Source organism: Ranitomeya imitator, chromosome 5 (assembly GCF_032444005.1).
Source record: "Ranitomeya imitator isolate aRanImi1 chromosome 5, aRanImi1.pri, whole genome shotgun sequence".
Classification (NCBI taxonomy): Eukaryota; Metazoa; Chordata; class Amphibia; order Anura; family Dendrobatidae; genus Ranitomeya; species Ranitomeya imitator.
In genome coordinates this window covers 27,239,150-27,253,814 of record NC_091286.1, presented here as the reverse complement: position 1 = coordinate 27,253,814, position 14,665 = coordinate 27,239,150, and the positions used below count along the sequence as shown (strand labels likewise).

Sequence of the window (14,665 nt, the reverse complement as noted above, 5' to 3'; positions counted from 1 at the left end):
GGACTCCGAGTTCCTCCCTGGTGGTTGACATTTGCCACAGCCTAGGTAACGGAGAGGTGTCATGCAGAGGAAAATCTGCCAGGTCTGTTCCTGGCGGATTTACCCTGTGGGGTGCAGGGACACTAGGCAGGGGTAGGTTTGAAGGAAACCCTTTTCCTATCCTAGTGAACCTGTGGCCTCTCTTGTGACCTGGTCAGAATCCAGGTCCAAGTCAGCCTCGGAAAGTACATCCGGAACTGCCTCAGCGAGTGACTCAGGAAAGGAGGACCAGGAACAAGCTGTCCGCTGGGAGAGGCCAGGGGGAGAGAGCAGGAATTGGAACAACGCTCCTGCCTCAATCGCTTACAGCCCAAGTTGGTAGGCGTAACTGATAAGTCCTGTGATTTGCTGGCAACGATAGGCTTAGAAACAGGCAATCTGCCAAGAACAGACACCAAGGTGTGTGACATCTTGTTGAGGTCCACAACAGATTGACAGAGAGGAAGCCCACACTGGATTAGGGGAACCACACTCTGCGGGGGCAGTAGGGGACTCCTGGGTAGCAGGCATGGGGGGGGTTTCTGCAGTCCTGACAGAGGGAAGAAGACTGACCTGAATGGTCAGGGTTTGCATTTACAAAAGGTGCAAACGTGTTTGACAAGAGTGGAAGAAGCAGGAGGGCGAGAGCGGTCTCCTTTAGGATTAGGCATGATCGAAGGAAGATCCACTAATGCCAGAAGGATAGGGAACAGAAAAAGATTTTACTGAGGAGAGTGTCAGAGCAGAGCCAACTCACAGGAGAAGATGCAGGTCCTGAAGTCTGCTTCCAGGCTATAGCGGAGCTGTAGGAGGGAGAGCCTGTGTTCCCCCAAGAGAAATGCCACTTTCCAGGTCCAGATGTCGGCAAATGGTGACCGAGGGGAAGAAGAGGAGGGCCCACAGAGAGGAAAAGGCGCTCGGCTCCCATGCCACTGAGAGGAGGGGGCGTGTCTAATGGGCGGGAGAAAAGCGGGCGTGTCTGCGATGAGGCCAGGAGGAGAGGGCGGAGCTAACCGCCAGGACTAGACTGTGCTGAAGACATGGCCTAAATTAGAAAATGCTGCCAACGAGACGGGGGAGGGCGGCGCGGAGGCCCCAAAGTTACCAGTATAGTAACCCTATGCCACCAATCCTGCTAAAATTAAAGGGTACAAGCCATGTATAGACCAAAAAGGTCTATACATAACCTTAAAGTCTTTGATGGAAAAAAATGTGGGTTTAGGGGACAGGAAAGAGCATCATATTCCTTCTTCTATCCATATCCTTCTTGATCTTCCTGTATCTTCACCTTTATCTTCTCATCACCTATGGAAAGGAACTTGATGGAGAAAAGAACAAGATGAACCTTAACCCCTTAAGCCCCGAGGGTGGTTTGCACGTTAATGACCGGGCCAATTTTTACAATTCTGACCACTGTCCCTTTATGAGGTTATAACTCTGGAACGCTTCAACGGATCTTGGCGATTCTGACATTGTTTTCTCGTGACATATTGTACTTCATTTTAGTAGTAACATTTATTCGATATAACTTGCGTTTATTTGTGAAAAAAACGGAAATTTGGCGAAATTTTGGAAAGTTTCGCAATTTTCCAACTTTAAATTTTTATGCCCTTAAATCACAGAGATATCTCACGCAAAATACTTAATAAGTAACATTTCCCACATGTCTACTTTACATCAGCACAATTTTGGAACCAAAATTTTTTTTTGTTAGGGAGTTATAAGGGTTAAAAGTTGACCAGCAATTTCTCATTTTTACAACACCATTTTTTTTTAGGGACCACATCTCATTTGATGTCATTTTGAGGGGTCTATATGATAGAAAATACCCAAGTGTGAGACCATTCTAAAAACTGCACCCCTCAAGGTGCTCAAAACCACATTCAAGAAGTTTATTAACCCTTCAGGGGTTTCACAGGAATTTTTGGAATGTTTAAATAAGAATGAATATTTAACTTTTTTTCACACAAAATTTATTTCAGCTCCAATTTGTTTTATTTTACCAAGGGTAACAGGATAAAATGGACCCCAAAAGTTGTTGTCCAATTTGTCCTGAGTACGCTGATAGCCCATATGTGGGAGTAAACCACTGTTTGGGCGCATGGCAGAGCTCGGAAGGGAAGGAGCGCCATTTGACTTTTAAATGCAAAATTGACAGGAATTGAGATGGGACACCATGTTGCGTTTGGAGAGCCACTGATGTGCCTAAACATTGAAACCCCCCCACAAGTGACACCATTTTGGAAAGTAGACACCCTAAGGAACTTATCTAGATGTGTGGTGACCACTTTGACCCACCAATTGCTTCACAGAAGTTTATAATGCAGAGCCGTAAAAATAAAAAATCATATTTTTTCACAAAAATGATCTTTTCGCCCCCAATTTTTTATTTTCCCAAGAGTAAGAGAAGAAATTGGACCTCAAAAATTGTTGGCCAATTTGTCCTGAGTACGCTGATACCCCATATATGGGTGTAAACCATTGTTTGGGCGTATGGCAGAGCTCGGAAGGGAAGGAGCGCCGTTTGACTTTTCAATGCAAAATTGACTGGAATTGAGATGGGACGCCATGTTGCGTTTGGAGAGCCCCTGATGTGCCTAAACATTGGAACCCCTCACAAGTGACACCATTTTGAAAAGTAGACCCCTTAAGGAACTTATCTAGATGTGTGGTGAGCACTTTGACCCAACAAGTGCTTCACAGAAGTTTATAATGCAGAGCCGTAAAAATAAAAAATCTTATTTTTTCACAAAAATGATCTTTTCGCCCCCAATTTTTTATTTTCCCAAGGGTAAGAGAAGAAATTAGACCACAAAAGTTGTTGTGCAATTTGTCCTGAGTGCGACGATACCCCATATGTGGGGGTAAACCACTTTTTGGGTGCATAGCAGAGCTCGGAAGGGAAGGAGCGCCATTTGACTTTTCAATGCAAAATTGACTGGAATTAAGTTGGGACGCCATGTTGGTTTGGAGAGCCCCTGATGTGCCTAAACATTAAAACCCCCCACAAGTGACACCATTTTGGAAACTAGACCCCATAAGGAACTTATCTAGATGTGTTTTGAGAGCTTTGAACCCCCAAATGTTTCACTACAGTTTATAACGCAGAGCCGTTAAAATAATTTATTTATTTTTTTCGCAAAAATTATTTTTTAGCCCCCAGTTTTGTATTTTCACAAGGGTAACATAATAAATTGGACCCCAAAAGTTGTTGTCCAATTTGTCCTGAGTACGCTGATACCCCATATGTGGGGGGGAACCACTGTTTGGGCGCATGGCAGAGCTCGGAAGGGAAGGAGCGCCATTTGGAATGCAGACTTAGATGGATTGGTCTGCAGGAGTCACGTTGCATTTGCAGAGCCCCTGATGTACCCAAACAGTACAAACCCCCCACAAGTGACCCCATATTAGAAACTAGACCTCCCAAGGAACTTATCTAGATGTGTTGTGAGAACTTTGAACCCCTAAGTGTTTCACTACAGTTTATAACGCAGAGCCGTGAAAATAAAAAATCCTTTTTTTTCCCACAAAAATGATTTTTAGCCCCCCAAATTTTTATTTTCCCAAGGATAACAAGAGAACTTGGACCCATAAAGTTGTTGTCCAATTTGTCTCGAGTACGATGATACCCCATATGTTGGGGTAAACCCCTGTTTGGGCGCACGGGAGAGCTCGGAAGTGAAGGAGCACTGTTTTACTTTTTCAATGCAGAATTGGCTGGAATTGAGATCGGACGCCATGTCGCGTTTGGAGAGCCCCTGATGTGTCTAAACAGTGGAAACCCCCAATTATAACTGAAACCCTAATCCAAACGCACCCCTAACCCTAATCCCAACTGTAACCCTAACCACACACCTAACCCTGACACACCCCTAATTCTAATCCCAACCCTAATCCCAACCGTAAATGTAATACAAACCCTAACCCTAACCCTAGCCCTAACCCTAGCCCTAACCCTAACCCTAATGGGAAAATGGAAATAAATACATTTTTTTTAATTTTATTATTTTTCCCTAAGGCTAGGTTCACATTGCATTAGGGAAATCCGTTTAGCACTAGCGGATTGCGCTAACGCAATGTCTTTTTAGGTGTCGTGTTTAGTGGTCGCGTTAACGTCCCCGCTCTGGAAGATCGGGGATCGGACCTCGGGCGCGCCGCGGACGCTGCAAGCAGCGTCTGAGGCGCGCCACAAAAGAACGGCACCTTGCTAGCGCGAGCCGAAAATGGCACGCTCTAGCGATGCGCTACACCCGAAAATCACATTGCTGTCAATGGTTGTGCTAACGGACCCGTTGCACGGCGTTAATTGTGACATTTTCGCCGTGCAACGCTGTCCGTTAGCGTTAACCCATTAACGCAATGTGAACCTAGCCTAACTAAGGGGGTGATGAAGGGGGGTTTGATTTACTTTTATAGCGAGTTTTTTATATCGGATTTTTATGATTGGCAGCCGTCACACACTAAAAGACGCTTTTTATAGCAAAAAAGTTTTTGCGTCTCCACATTTTGAGACCTATAATTTTTCCATATTTTGGTCCACAGAGTCATGTGAGGTCTTGTTTTTTGCGGGACGAGTTGACGTTTTTATCGGTTACATTTTCGGACATGTGACAGTTTTTGATCGCTTTTTATTCCGATTTTTTGTGAGGCAGAATGACCAAAAACCAGCTATTCATGAATTTCTTTTGGGGGATGCGTTTATACCGTTCTACGTTTGGTAAAATTGATAAAGCAGTTTTATTCTTCGGGTCAGTACGATTACAGCGATACCTCATTTATATCATTTTTTTTATGTTTTGGCGCTTTTATACGATAAAAGCTATTTTATAGAAAAAATAATTATTTTGGCATCGCTTTATTCTCAGGACTATAACTTTTTTATTTTTTTGGTTATGATGCTATATGGCGGCTCGTTTTTTGCGGGACAAGATGACGTTTTCAGAGGTACCATGGTTATTTATATCCGTCTTTTTGATCGCGTGTTATTCCACTTTTTGTTCAGCGTTATGATAATAAAGCGTTGATTTTTGGCTCGTTTTTTTTTTTTTTTTCTTACGGTGTTCACTGAAGGGGTTAACTAGTGGGCCAGTTTTATAGGTCGGGTCGTTACGGACGCGGCGATACTAAATATGTGTACTTTTATTGTTTTTTTTGTTTTTTTTTTATGTAAAGAAATGTATTTATGGGAATAATATTTTTTTTTTTTCTGCTTTATTTAGTAATTTTTTTTTTATTTTTTTTTACAAGTGTGGAAATTTTTTTTTTTACTTTTTCACTTTGTCCCAGGGGGGGACATCACAGATCACCGATCTGACAGTGTGCACAGCACTCTGTTAGATCGGTGATCTGACATACAGCCGGGCAGGATTAGAGCTGCAGCTGCAGCCTGATCCTGACCCGGAAGTGCTCCCTGCAGGACCCGGATGCAGCCCGGCGGCCATTTTGGATCCGGGGACTGCAGGGAGAAGACGCTCGGTACACGGTGAGCACATCACCGTGTACCGATCGTCTCAGGGAAGCCCGCAGGGAGCCCCCTCCCTGCGCGATGCTTCCCTGCACCGCCGGCACACCGCGATCATCTTTGATCGCGGTGTGCCGGGGGTTAATGTGCCGGGAGCGGTCCGTGACCGCTCCTGGCACATAGTGCCGGATGTCAGCTGCGATAGGCAGCTGACACCCGGCCGCGATCGGCCGCGCTCCCCCCGTGAGCGCGGCCGATCGCATATGACGTACTATCCCGTCCATGGGAATTAAGTCCCAGGTCACCTGGACGGGATAGTACGTCATATGGGATTAAGGGGTTAATATGCAAATTGCCTCTTCAGAGAAAAAGAGGATTTGGACTCTATAGCGCCACCTGTTGGAAGCAGCGTTCCTACAAGTCACAATCAACCCTTTAACGAGTCTTGCAATATGACTTAGGATAAAAGCCAAATCAGTATCTCAATTCGCACGGTGGTTCGGGCTGTTGGCCCTCGTCAGTGCGAAGCATAAGAACTGATTTAGCTAGGTGAGAGGCTCTGGCCTGAGGTCTAAGGGGTAAGGTTTCTCCTTGTGGAGAGTGACATACCAGCTCCGGCATGTCCAGGTGAGGAGGCTTATTCGCCGTGCAATGCTCATCTGGGAAATTTAATATGCAAATTGCCTCTTCAGAGAAAAAGAGGACTTGAACTCTATAGCGCCACCTGTTGGAAGTAGCGATCCTACAATTCACAATCAACCCTTTAGCAAGTCTTGCAATATGACTTAGGAGGATAAAAGTCAAATCAGTATCTCAATTCGCAGACACGGTGTTTCGGGCTGTTGGCCCTCGTCAGTGCGAAGCATAAGAACTGATTTGGCTAGGTGAGAGGCTCTGGACTGGGGTCTAAGGGGTAAGGTTTCTCCTTGTGGAGAGTGACATACTTGTTTGTTGGGCTCTCCATGCATGCATCTTGACTGTCACACAGTCGCAACACATGCAGCTGCGGCTCTTGATCGGCCGGCGCATTCCAGGAAGCTGGGTTTCTGCTGCGGCTCTGATCGGCTGGCGCGATTCAGGAAGCCAGGTTCCCTCTGCAGCTTATTCGGCAAGCGCTATAGCTTGCCGAATAAGAGGGAAGCCGAGCAAATTCGCTCATCACTAGTCACTTCTGTATTTTTCACCCACTCCTGGTTTTGGCTTACAAACACTGATGTAAAATACTGACCAAATACTGCTAGTGTGACGACAGTCACCCTATGCACCCTAACATAAAGAGTTTAGTTGTTTTTTTTTTTTTTTGGGGGGGGGGGGGGGGGTATCCGCACACAGGGACAAGCGACTGCTCCTCACCACTACATCCCAGCCCGCTTTCCCACAGAGCCAGATGTGTAGGGTGGGAAGACGGATCCATTGCGTGCCAGCCGCCCCCGGTGCATCCAGACCCCTTGATGCCAGTCGTCCGTTCTGTGAAGAAGGACTCTGTACTTTCCATGGCAGGGAAGGGTCTCCATTAACAGTGGGGTTTTTTTCTGAGGGAGACTTGATATCAGTCCCAGTTTAGAACAGCAAATTCCTAGTACAAGAATTCTCCTTTTTTAATGTCATGTGGCGGCCTCCATAACACCTCCCCCCGAAACGCCTTTCTTGAAGTTTTGCCAATCATGAGGCTTTCAATGGGATCTTCACGAAAGAACACCGTACCAGCGTTTTTAGAGAATAAAACACATGGACATTCTGTATCCTTTTGTAGCTGACCTGCTTCAGAAATGGACAGAATCTCACTCAGTGAATCCCCCAGCTCTCCATGAACACCATTCTGCCTCTTTCTGATGGATCCTGCTTAAAGGATCCCTCCAACAGACACACCGAAACCCTTGCCAAATAAGTCTGTGGTTGGCCAAGGCGGTTTTGGCCTTTACAAAACACCCGTTTCAGACACTCTTTCATCCAAACTGGAAGACTAAATTGGTCACGCAGGGAGTACCTTCTGATGGCTTCCCTTGATGCAGCCAGCAACATTATCACTAATTGCAGGGTCCAATGGCTAAAGCCATGGAAAGCGGACTCAGCATCCAAAAAGTCTCTCACCGGCCTCCCGTTCCATGGTCTTCGTTTCGATAAATTAATTCTGAACACCAAGGGAGTAAAAGGACTTCACTCCCTCAAGAGAGGACTAAGCGCCCACCCTTCAGACATCACACAGTTCAATTTTTTTCCTTTCGGAGGTTTTTAACCCAAAACAATAACAGACAGGGCAAGTCTCCAGTTCGTCAGTAAAAGAAAAGACCCTTTTTCAGACCAGTCCCCACCTGGTGCCCAAGAACTCGCCAACATCAGCCCTCCAGAATTAGATTCTCCTCGGAATGACGGGTCGCTCCCACCTGGGAAGCCTCTCAGAGTGGACGGCAGTCTCCATTTACGGAACGAATGGCTCTCAGTAGTTGATGATGCCTGGGTCTGGGACGTCAGCTCCTACGGTTGCAAGATATAAAATTTTCTACTGTCCCTCATTTTCTTTTTCGAGTCTTCCCCACCAAGAACCCTTCCCTCATTTCCAAGTTTTTCCAGGCAGGTGTCATCATTCCCATTCCTCACTAGAACGCTTTTTGGGTTTCTATTCAAACCTGTTTGTAGTTCCAAAGAAGGATGACGCCATTCGTTCCATTCCAGACCTTAAATTATTGAACAGATATGTACAAATGCATCACTTCAGACTGGAGTTCCTTCAGTCGGTGGTAGCCTTCATGGAGCCCGAAGAATTCCTATGCTCGTGGACATTCAGGATGCCTATCTGCACATACCCATTTTCCCTCAACACCAGAGATTCCTTCATTTCGCATTCTAGGAATTGCACTTACAGTTCACACTATTGTTTGTCCTATCCTCTGCACCCAAAGTTTTCACAAAAACCATGGCAACCGTTATGGCTATTCTTTGCAGCAGAAGCATTTTCATCAAGCTCTACTTAGACGGCATTCCCCTCGGCATGTCACGAGAGTCTACAGCTCACTCTGGACACACTTTGTCGTCTGATCTGGATCATCAACAACGCAAAGTCGTCTCTGATCCCAGTCCAACGTCTAGTTTTTCTGGGAATGCAGTTCAACACCGCACAAGCAAAGGTTTTCCTGCCTAAGGAAAAGTACTTTAACGCGCTGGATTTGCTCTCAGAGGCTCCTCACCTTCCTCCCATGGCTTCTGCATGAGCGTACTAGACAGGATGGTTGCTTCAATGGAAGCAGTCCTGTTTGCTCGCTTTCACACATGCCCTCTTCACCTCTTTTAGTAAGATGGGACAGATCTTGTCACGCTTCCCTCTTAGATAAAGTCTCTGGAATGGTGAAAGTGTTCTCCCTTACTTCATCTCTATTTCTACCTCTTCATTGGAAGCTAGTGCAACGGACCTCAGTCTACTTGGTTGGGGAGCAGTTTTTCAAGACAACAGTCCAGGGCTGATGGACCACTGAGGAATCATCTCTTCCTGTCAACATTCTGGAACTCAGGGAAATCTTCCTTGCTCTGCTCCACTGGCAGAACGTCCCTTATGCATGTCTAATTCGAGTCCAGTGTGACAGCATTAAGTAGGTGGCATACAATCACCAAGGGGGAACTCAAAGTCGAGCAGAGATGTCAAAGGTCGCTCAGATCCTCTTGTGGGCCGAGCGGAATGTTCAGGCAATCTCAGCAGTACCCTTTCCAGGAGTGGACAATGACACTGCCGGCAAACGGTCACTTAAGTCAGTCTTTTCCAGGATGTGTCTTAGATGGTGGACTCCAAGCCTCAACCTAATGGCGTCCCGACTGAACCACAAGGTTCCTCAGTTCGTATCCAGATCCCATGACCCACTTGCAATTGCCCCAGACACACTAGCAATTCCTTGGACACAGTTCTCCATCCCATACCTTTTTCGGCCTCTACTGCTAATTCCCAAGGTGGTGAAGAAGATTAACACTGAGGAAGTACCAGTCCTATTCATCCTTCCGGACTGGCCCTGAAGACCCTGGTACACAGAAATAATTAACATCGCAGACACTCCGTGGAAACTCTCGGATCTTCCATGCCTTCTGTCGCAGGGTCCCCTCTTCTACCAGAATTCTCAGTTGCTCAGTTTAACAGTATGGCTCTTGGGGCCATGGTTCTAAAGTCTGCCGGGTTCTCTGATCAAATTGTTCAGACCATGTCATAGGGGTGGAGCCGCATATCCATTACTTTAATGAGCGGTATCACGTGACCCCTGAACATAGGAAGAAATTGTCGGAGACCATCTGTCAGTGAGAAGCTGCCAGGGACTGCGCCGGTAGCAGGTGAGTATGACAGGGAAGGGTGAGCATTCCAATATTCACCTGTTCCCGTTCCACCGCTGTGCGCCGCTCCATCTTCCGCATCCTCTGGCTGTGACTGTTCAGGTCCGAGGGCGCGATGACGAGTTTAGTGTGCGCGCCGCCCTCTGCCTGAAGTCACTGCGGAGGACACGGAAGACGGAGCGGCGGTGGAACGGGGACAGGTGAATATCGCAAGTGTTGGTGTCCCCACCTGCTCAGCACAAGAGATGAGTATGTCTTTTTTTTTTTTTTTATCGCAGCAGCATTGTATGGTGCAAATGTTATGCAGGATTGTATGGGGCATATTTTCTATGGAGCATCTTATGGGGCCCATCAGAAACTTTATGGAGCATTATATGGGGCATATTTTTGTATGGAGCATCTTTCGGGGCCATCATAAACTTCATGGAGCATTTTATGGGGCTCCTGATTCAATATGGATATTCAAAAACACTTAACCTACTGATGTCTCAATTAATTTTACTTTTATTGGTATCTATTTTTATTTTTGAAATTTACCAGTAGCTGCTGCATTTAGGCTTATACTCGAGTCATTAAGTTTTCCCATTTTTTTTCTGGCAAAATTATGGGTCTCGGCTTATACTCGGGTCGGCTTATACGCGAGTATATATGGTAATTAAAATGGACTCTGGTTCTGGTCACGTTAGATATGTAACAGCTGATACGATGATTGGTAAAGCATGTCACCGGCCTCCCCAAGATCTCACATCCTGTGAAAATTATGGCCAATTATTTATTACTTTTTCTCGGCAGTGATGGAATTTCATGCTTTGAAAACAGTTGTCCAGTGGTAGCAAATTGCAGGGGGTCCTGATCAGAAGCCGCACTACAGGCGGGACCCTACAATATATAGATATACTCTATACTCTAATCAGCGCTGGCAATGTGTTTGGTTGGTCGTAGTGTCTGACGACTTATATGCAGAGATGTGAGGGATTCTGGGTAAAGTCATCCTGCGGTATAAATAACGAGGGATCTTAACGTAACAGTTCTTAGTTTATCTCACACTTATTTGCATATTATCAGGGGGAAAGGACAGAATATTAACAGTGATTGCGTTAATTACACAGACATAATGGCTGGTATAGACCTATGTACTGTACAAGAGCCCTGAATGCCTCGGGGGGGAGGGGATGAGAGAAGGGTCACAAGGCAGACATGGCTTCCACCGCTTCTATGAGGTTCACAGCTAGGCCGTACTGGCCGTGATTTTCTGGTAGCAGTTCCACCACTTTGTCCACCAGTTTGGCTGTGGTCGGGATGGGTACGTCGGTGTTCTGGAGATCTTGGGGATCCTGGAACAGATCAAATCACAATTTAGGTTGTCGTTTGCATCATCTATGGTTATATTTACATGTACAGGAACTCTAGCGCCACCTATTGGGTGTAACAATTGTAAAAGTCAACACTGACTTGTTAATGAGCCTTACCAGACATATTATGTGCAGACATAAGCTGTCAGAGGTCTCTCACCCACCCACCGGCTGGATGAGAGGCCTCTAACTGGTGGTTTAAGACATAAAGTTATTCCATTTATAGAGTGCAAAGTCAGCAAAAGATCACTATTCTAGGCCGTGCAATGCTCCTCTGGGAATTTAAAAATTGCTACCTCCAATAGGGGGCATTGATGTTCCTGTTTTACCTCTCTCTTGCAAAAAAAAAAAAAAAAAAAAAAAAAAGAAAAAATTAACACTAGGGGCCCAGAGTCATCATTTCCTTTTTTTTGTCACTTATTCTTTTTTGTCTTGTGGTAGTGGTTGCTTTTTTTTTTTTTTTTTTTTGGCAGTAAACTCTTCAAAATTGGGAACACAGCTCATGAATTTTGTGCAGTAAAGAAATATTTTTGCCTTTAAACTTTTTTTGGTGACTTTTTAATGTCTCACATTTCACAAAAATGGTTCCCAAAAAATATCAGGGGTACATAAAATTCCTCCAGTGGCGGAAAGGAGTACATTTGTACATGGGCAGCGCACCGTGACTCAGTGGTTAGCATTGTACGGCGGCTCAGGGGTAAACTTTACAGAAACAAAACAGGTGAACACATTAAATATTTGTTAAAAAAAAGGAGCAAATTAAAAGGATGAGTCGCTAATGAAAAATATGGGGCGGGGGGGTACACTAAATCGAGGAAAAAAAAAAAATATTAACCGGGCTCCAAGTTCCGAAAAAAAAAAAAAAAAAAAAAAATATAAATAAATATATATATATATATATATATATATATATATATATATATATATATATATATATATAAATAATATTTTTGCAGAATTTCTGGAAATCTGTGCTCAGTTAAGGCTTTGCACATATGTAGCGGTACAGAGACTCGATTCTCCTGTAATCACTGTGCATGGTGTGATCCCGGCTGAAGTCTCGCTGCTGCTCACCATTGCTTTGATCCACGTGCAGAGCGTCGGCGGCAGTCTCGCCAGCAGCTCCATCCCCTCTTTTGTCTGTGTGTGTAGTAATGCATGTGCCAGCCGCTGCCCAGTGAGGACCAAGAGTTGAGAAGCTAAAACTTCTTTGTCCGCAACTTGGAGGATGGCCTGTGGGAAATAGAAGACTGCTCTTAGTATCAAGCATGTGGCCGTGGCGCTCCCGGTAATAAGCGCCAGATGTGAAGTCTGTGAAGACAGTAAGCCGCTGCCTTCACTAGCTCTCTAGTATCAGAACAGCGAACTCTCAGAAGCAGCAGCACAAGCAGCCGTGTAAAGTAGTTGCACAGACTCTACATTAACAAAATAGGACGTTTTTAATTATAGATTATTAGGAAAGTTGCCTAATTTTACATTGATGAAGCAAATCTTAAAAAAATAAATAAATAAATGACCTTTAACACATCCCATAATCCATGTCTGAAATCATGTCTGGTCACAAGAAAATGAAGTCGGCAAAGTGCCACCACCCAAACTCACCACCAGGTGGTGTCAACCTCACCTGCTTATTCTTACCTCTTCTGCAAGATGGTCAAAGCCGTAGTTGTAGAGCTCACACACGTAGTGTCGCTGCAGCGTGTCTTCATTTACTTGGAGTTGTGGCGCCAGCTCCACGGCGAGGGTCGGCCAGTCCAGCGACTTCTGCTCCACATCCGATTTGGCTTCTTCTGTCTTCACTGTAATCTGTGACTGGAACTGTGCCTGGACGGCTGCACCGATCAGCTTCATTAGAAACTGAGAGGAGACAGAAGATAACAGAACGTACAGATTCATCGCTCTTTACCATTATTGTCCGTAAGACAGACGTCAGGGGCGGCATTGTGGGCGCGTACCTGCTGTCGTAGGCTGACTAGACTAGGATCCATGTCTCCACTGGGTAACAGCTGAATAGATGTCAGATCTTTGAAGAAGGCATTCTTCCCCTGTAGTAACATAAGAAAGTTACTGGTCTACTGGTACAAAACGGCAGGGAAGGGCTAGAAGAAGTGGCTCATAAGTGAAGAAGTGGCTCATAAGTGAAGAAGCAGATTTCTCTGCTAAGATACAAGTTTCACTTGACTTTTGCTTTATGTAAACCTTGATGATCGTACAATTCTATCTTTCCCAACGTTCAGTCTAATAGACCAAGATAGAAAAACTGCAGCTGCTCCTCCCTCCTCCCTGGCTTATGCTTAAGGTAAAAAATAGATCAGAAAAAAAAGGAAAGTTTCATATATTCAATAAGTTTACTGATTAATACAAAAAGGGCTTGCAGCCTTCACTAGGAAGATGAAAAGAGACTTCTCACCATGACACACCCGGCCTGAACCAGAGACGGACATCTCACCTTACTGTCGAAGAGAGCGAGAGGTTTCGCGGACTTGAGGGAGAAGTGCATGATGGCGTACATGATGACGCACAGCACAAACTGGTGTTCTACTAAAGGATAGTGAATGTGCTTCTGCTCCAGAGCGAGCTCCACGATAGAGCTGGGACCTTCCACCGACATCCACGCGTCTTCTACCTCCAGCAACGGGGGAGACATCTCCTCACTGCTGACATCGGCCTGAAGACGAGACCGTTACAAGAGCGGATACACAGAACACATCTACCACCCGCCGTCCATCTACTGTATCATCCCCTCTCTGTGGTTTCCCAATATTTTATCCAGAAGAACTAGCAGAAGTTCTTCCTAATGTACAAGAAAGGTGATAGTTACCTCCATCATGGTCTGCAAGAGGTCGTAACAACTTCCCAGGAAGGTCGTCATAGAGGTATCGCTCATGCCCACATCCTACACAGTGCGAGAAAATGAGTCAATCACATGTATGGGAATATAATCCCACATCCATAATCCTGGTAATGGGGGATTGAACATACACTGGGGGTCACAGTACAAACTTTAATGGATCCGCAACTTTAGCCAGATCGTAGACTTTAAATGGGCGGCAGCACACGTGAGCAACCACTTCTTCATTCAAATGGGGGACAAGGGACCTTTATTATTGTGTTCGGTGGTGATGGGACCCCCAACAATCTCCTCGTTATTAACTATTCAAGGGTTAGGGGATGATTTTCCATTACCCCTTTAAGCTCCATACACCAGCAGTGTCGGCTGTACCTACCCGTCTACACAACCGATCTTTTGGCGATTTCCCAACCTAAAAAGAAAAAAAAAAAAATTAATTAGCAGCAAACGTGCGAGACGCTAACAGCGCGGGATCGTGCCGCTCTTCTGATAATCGCCTATAATGCATGTGCTCACCTTATCCATAAGATAAGCGGCGGCTGAGAAGCGTTTAATAATAAATGTATTCCACATCATCAGGGACAGCCCTAAAATACAAGAATGTGACATTAGTACGTTCCTATCACAGAGGCAAATGGATGCAGAACAGCGGATAAACGTAAGATCGGGGGGAAT

At 45.3% G+C, this 14,665-nt stretch overlaps 1 protein-coding gene across 2 annotated transcripts in view; it reads right to left on the bottom strand.

The window, feature by feature from the left end:
* Positions 1–10,803: 10,803 nt before the first annotated feature.
* RAB3GAP2 (RAB3 GTPase activating non-catalytic protein subunit 2) overlaps positions 10,804–14,665 on the bottom strand; it is a 67,335-nt gene continuing 63,473 nt past the window's right edge. For both annotated transcript variants that reach the window (XM_069768473.1, XM_069768474.1), the window contains exons 28-35: positions 14,507–14,577; positions 14,367–14,402; positions 13,961–14,035; positions 13,589–13,807; positions 13,095–13,184; positions 12,778–12,996; positions 12,214–12,372; positions 10,804–11,121 (exon numbers count right to left, since the gene is read on the bottom strand). In XM_069768473.1, the coding sequence (XP_069624574.1) occupies positions 10,972–11,121; positions 12,214–12,372; positions 12,778–12,996; positions 13,095–13,184; positions 13,589–13,807; positions 13,961–14,035; positions 14,367–14,402; positions 14,507–14,577 (1,019 nt within the window). In that variant the 3' untranslated portion in view covers positions 10,804–10,971. The remainder of the gene's footprint in view (positions 11,122–12,213; positions 12,373–12,777; positions 12,997–13,094; positions 13,185–13,588; positions 13,808–13,960; positions 14,036–14,366; positions 14,403–14,506; positions 14,578–14,665) is intronic.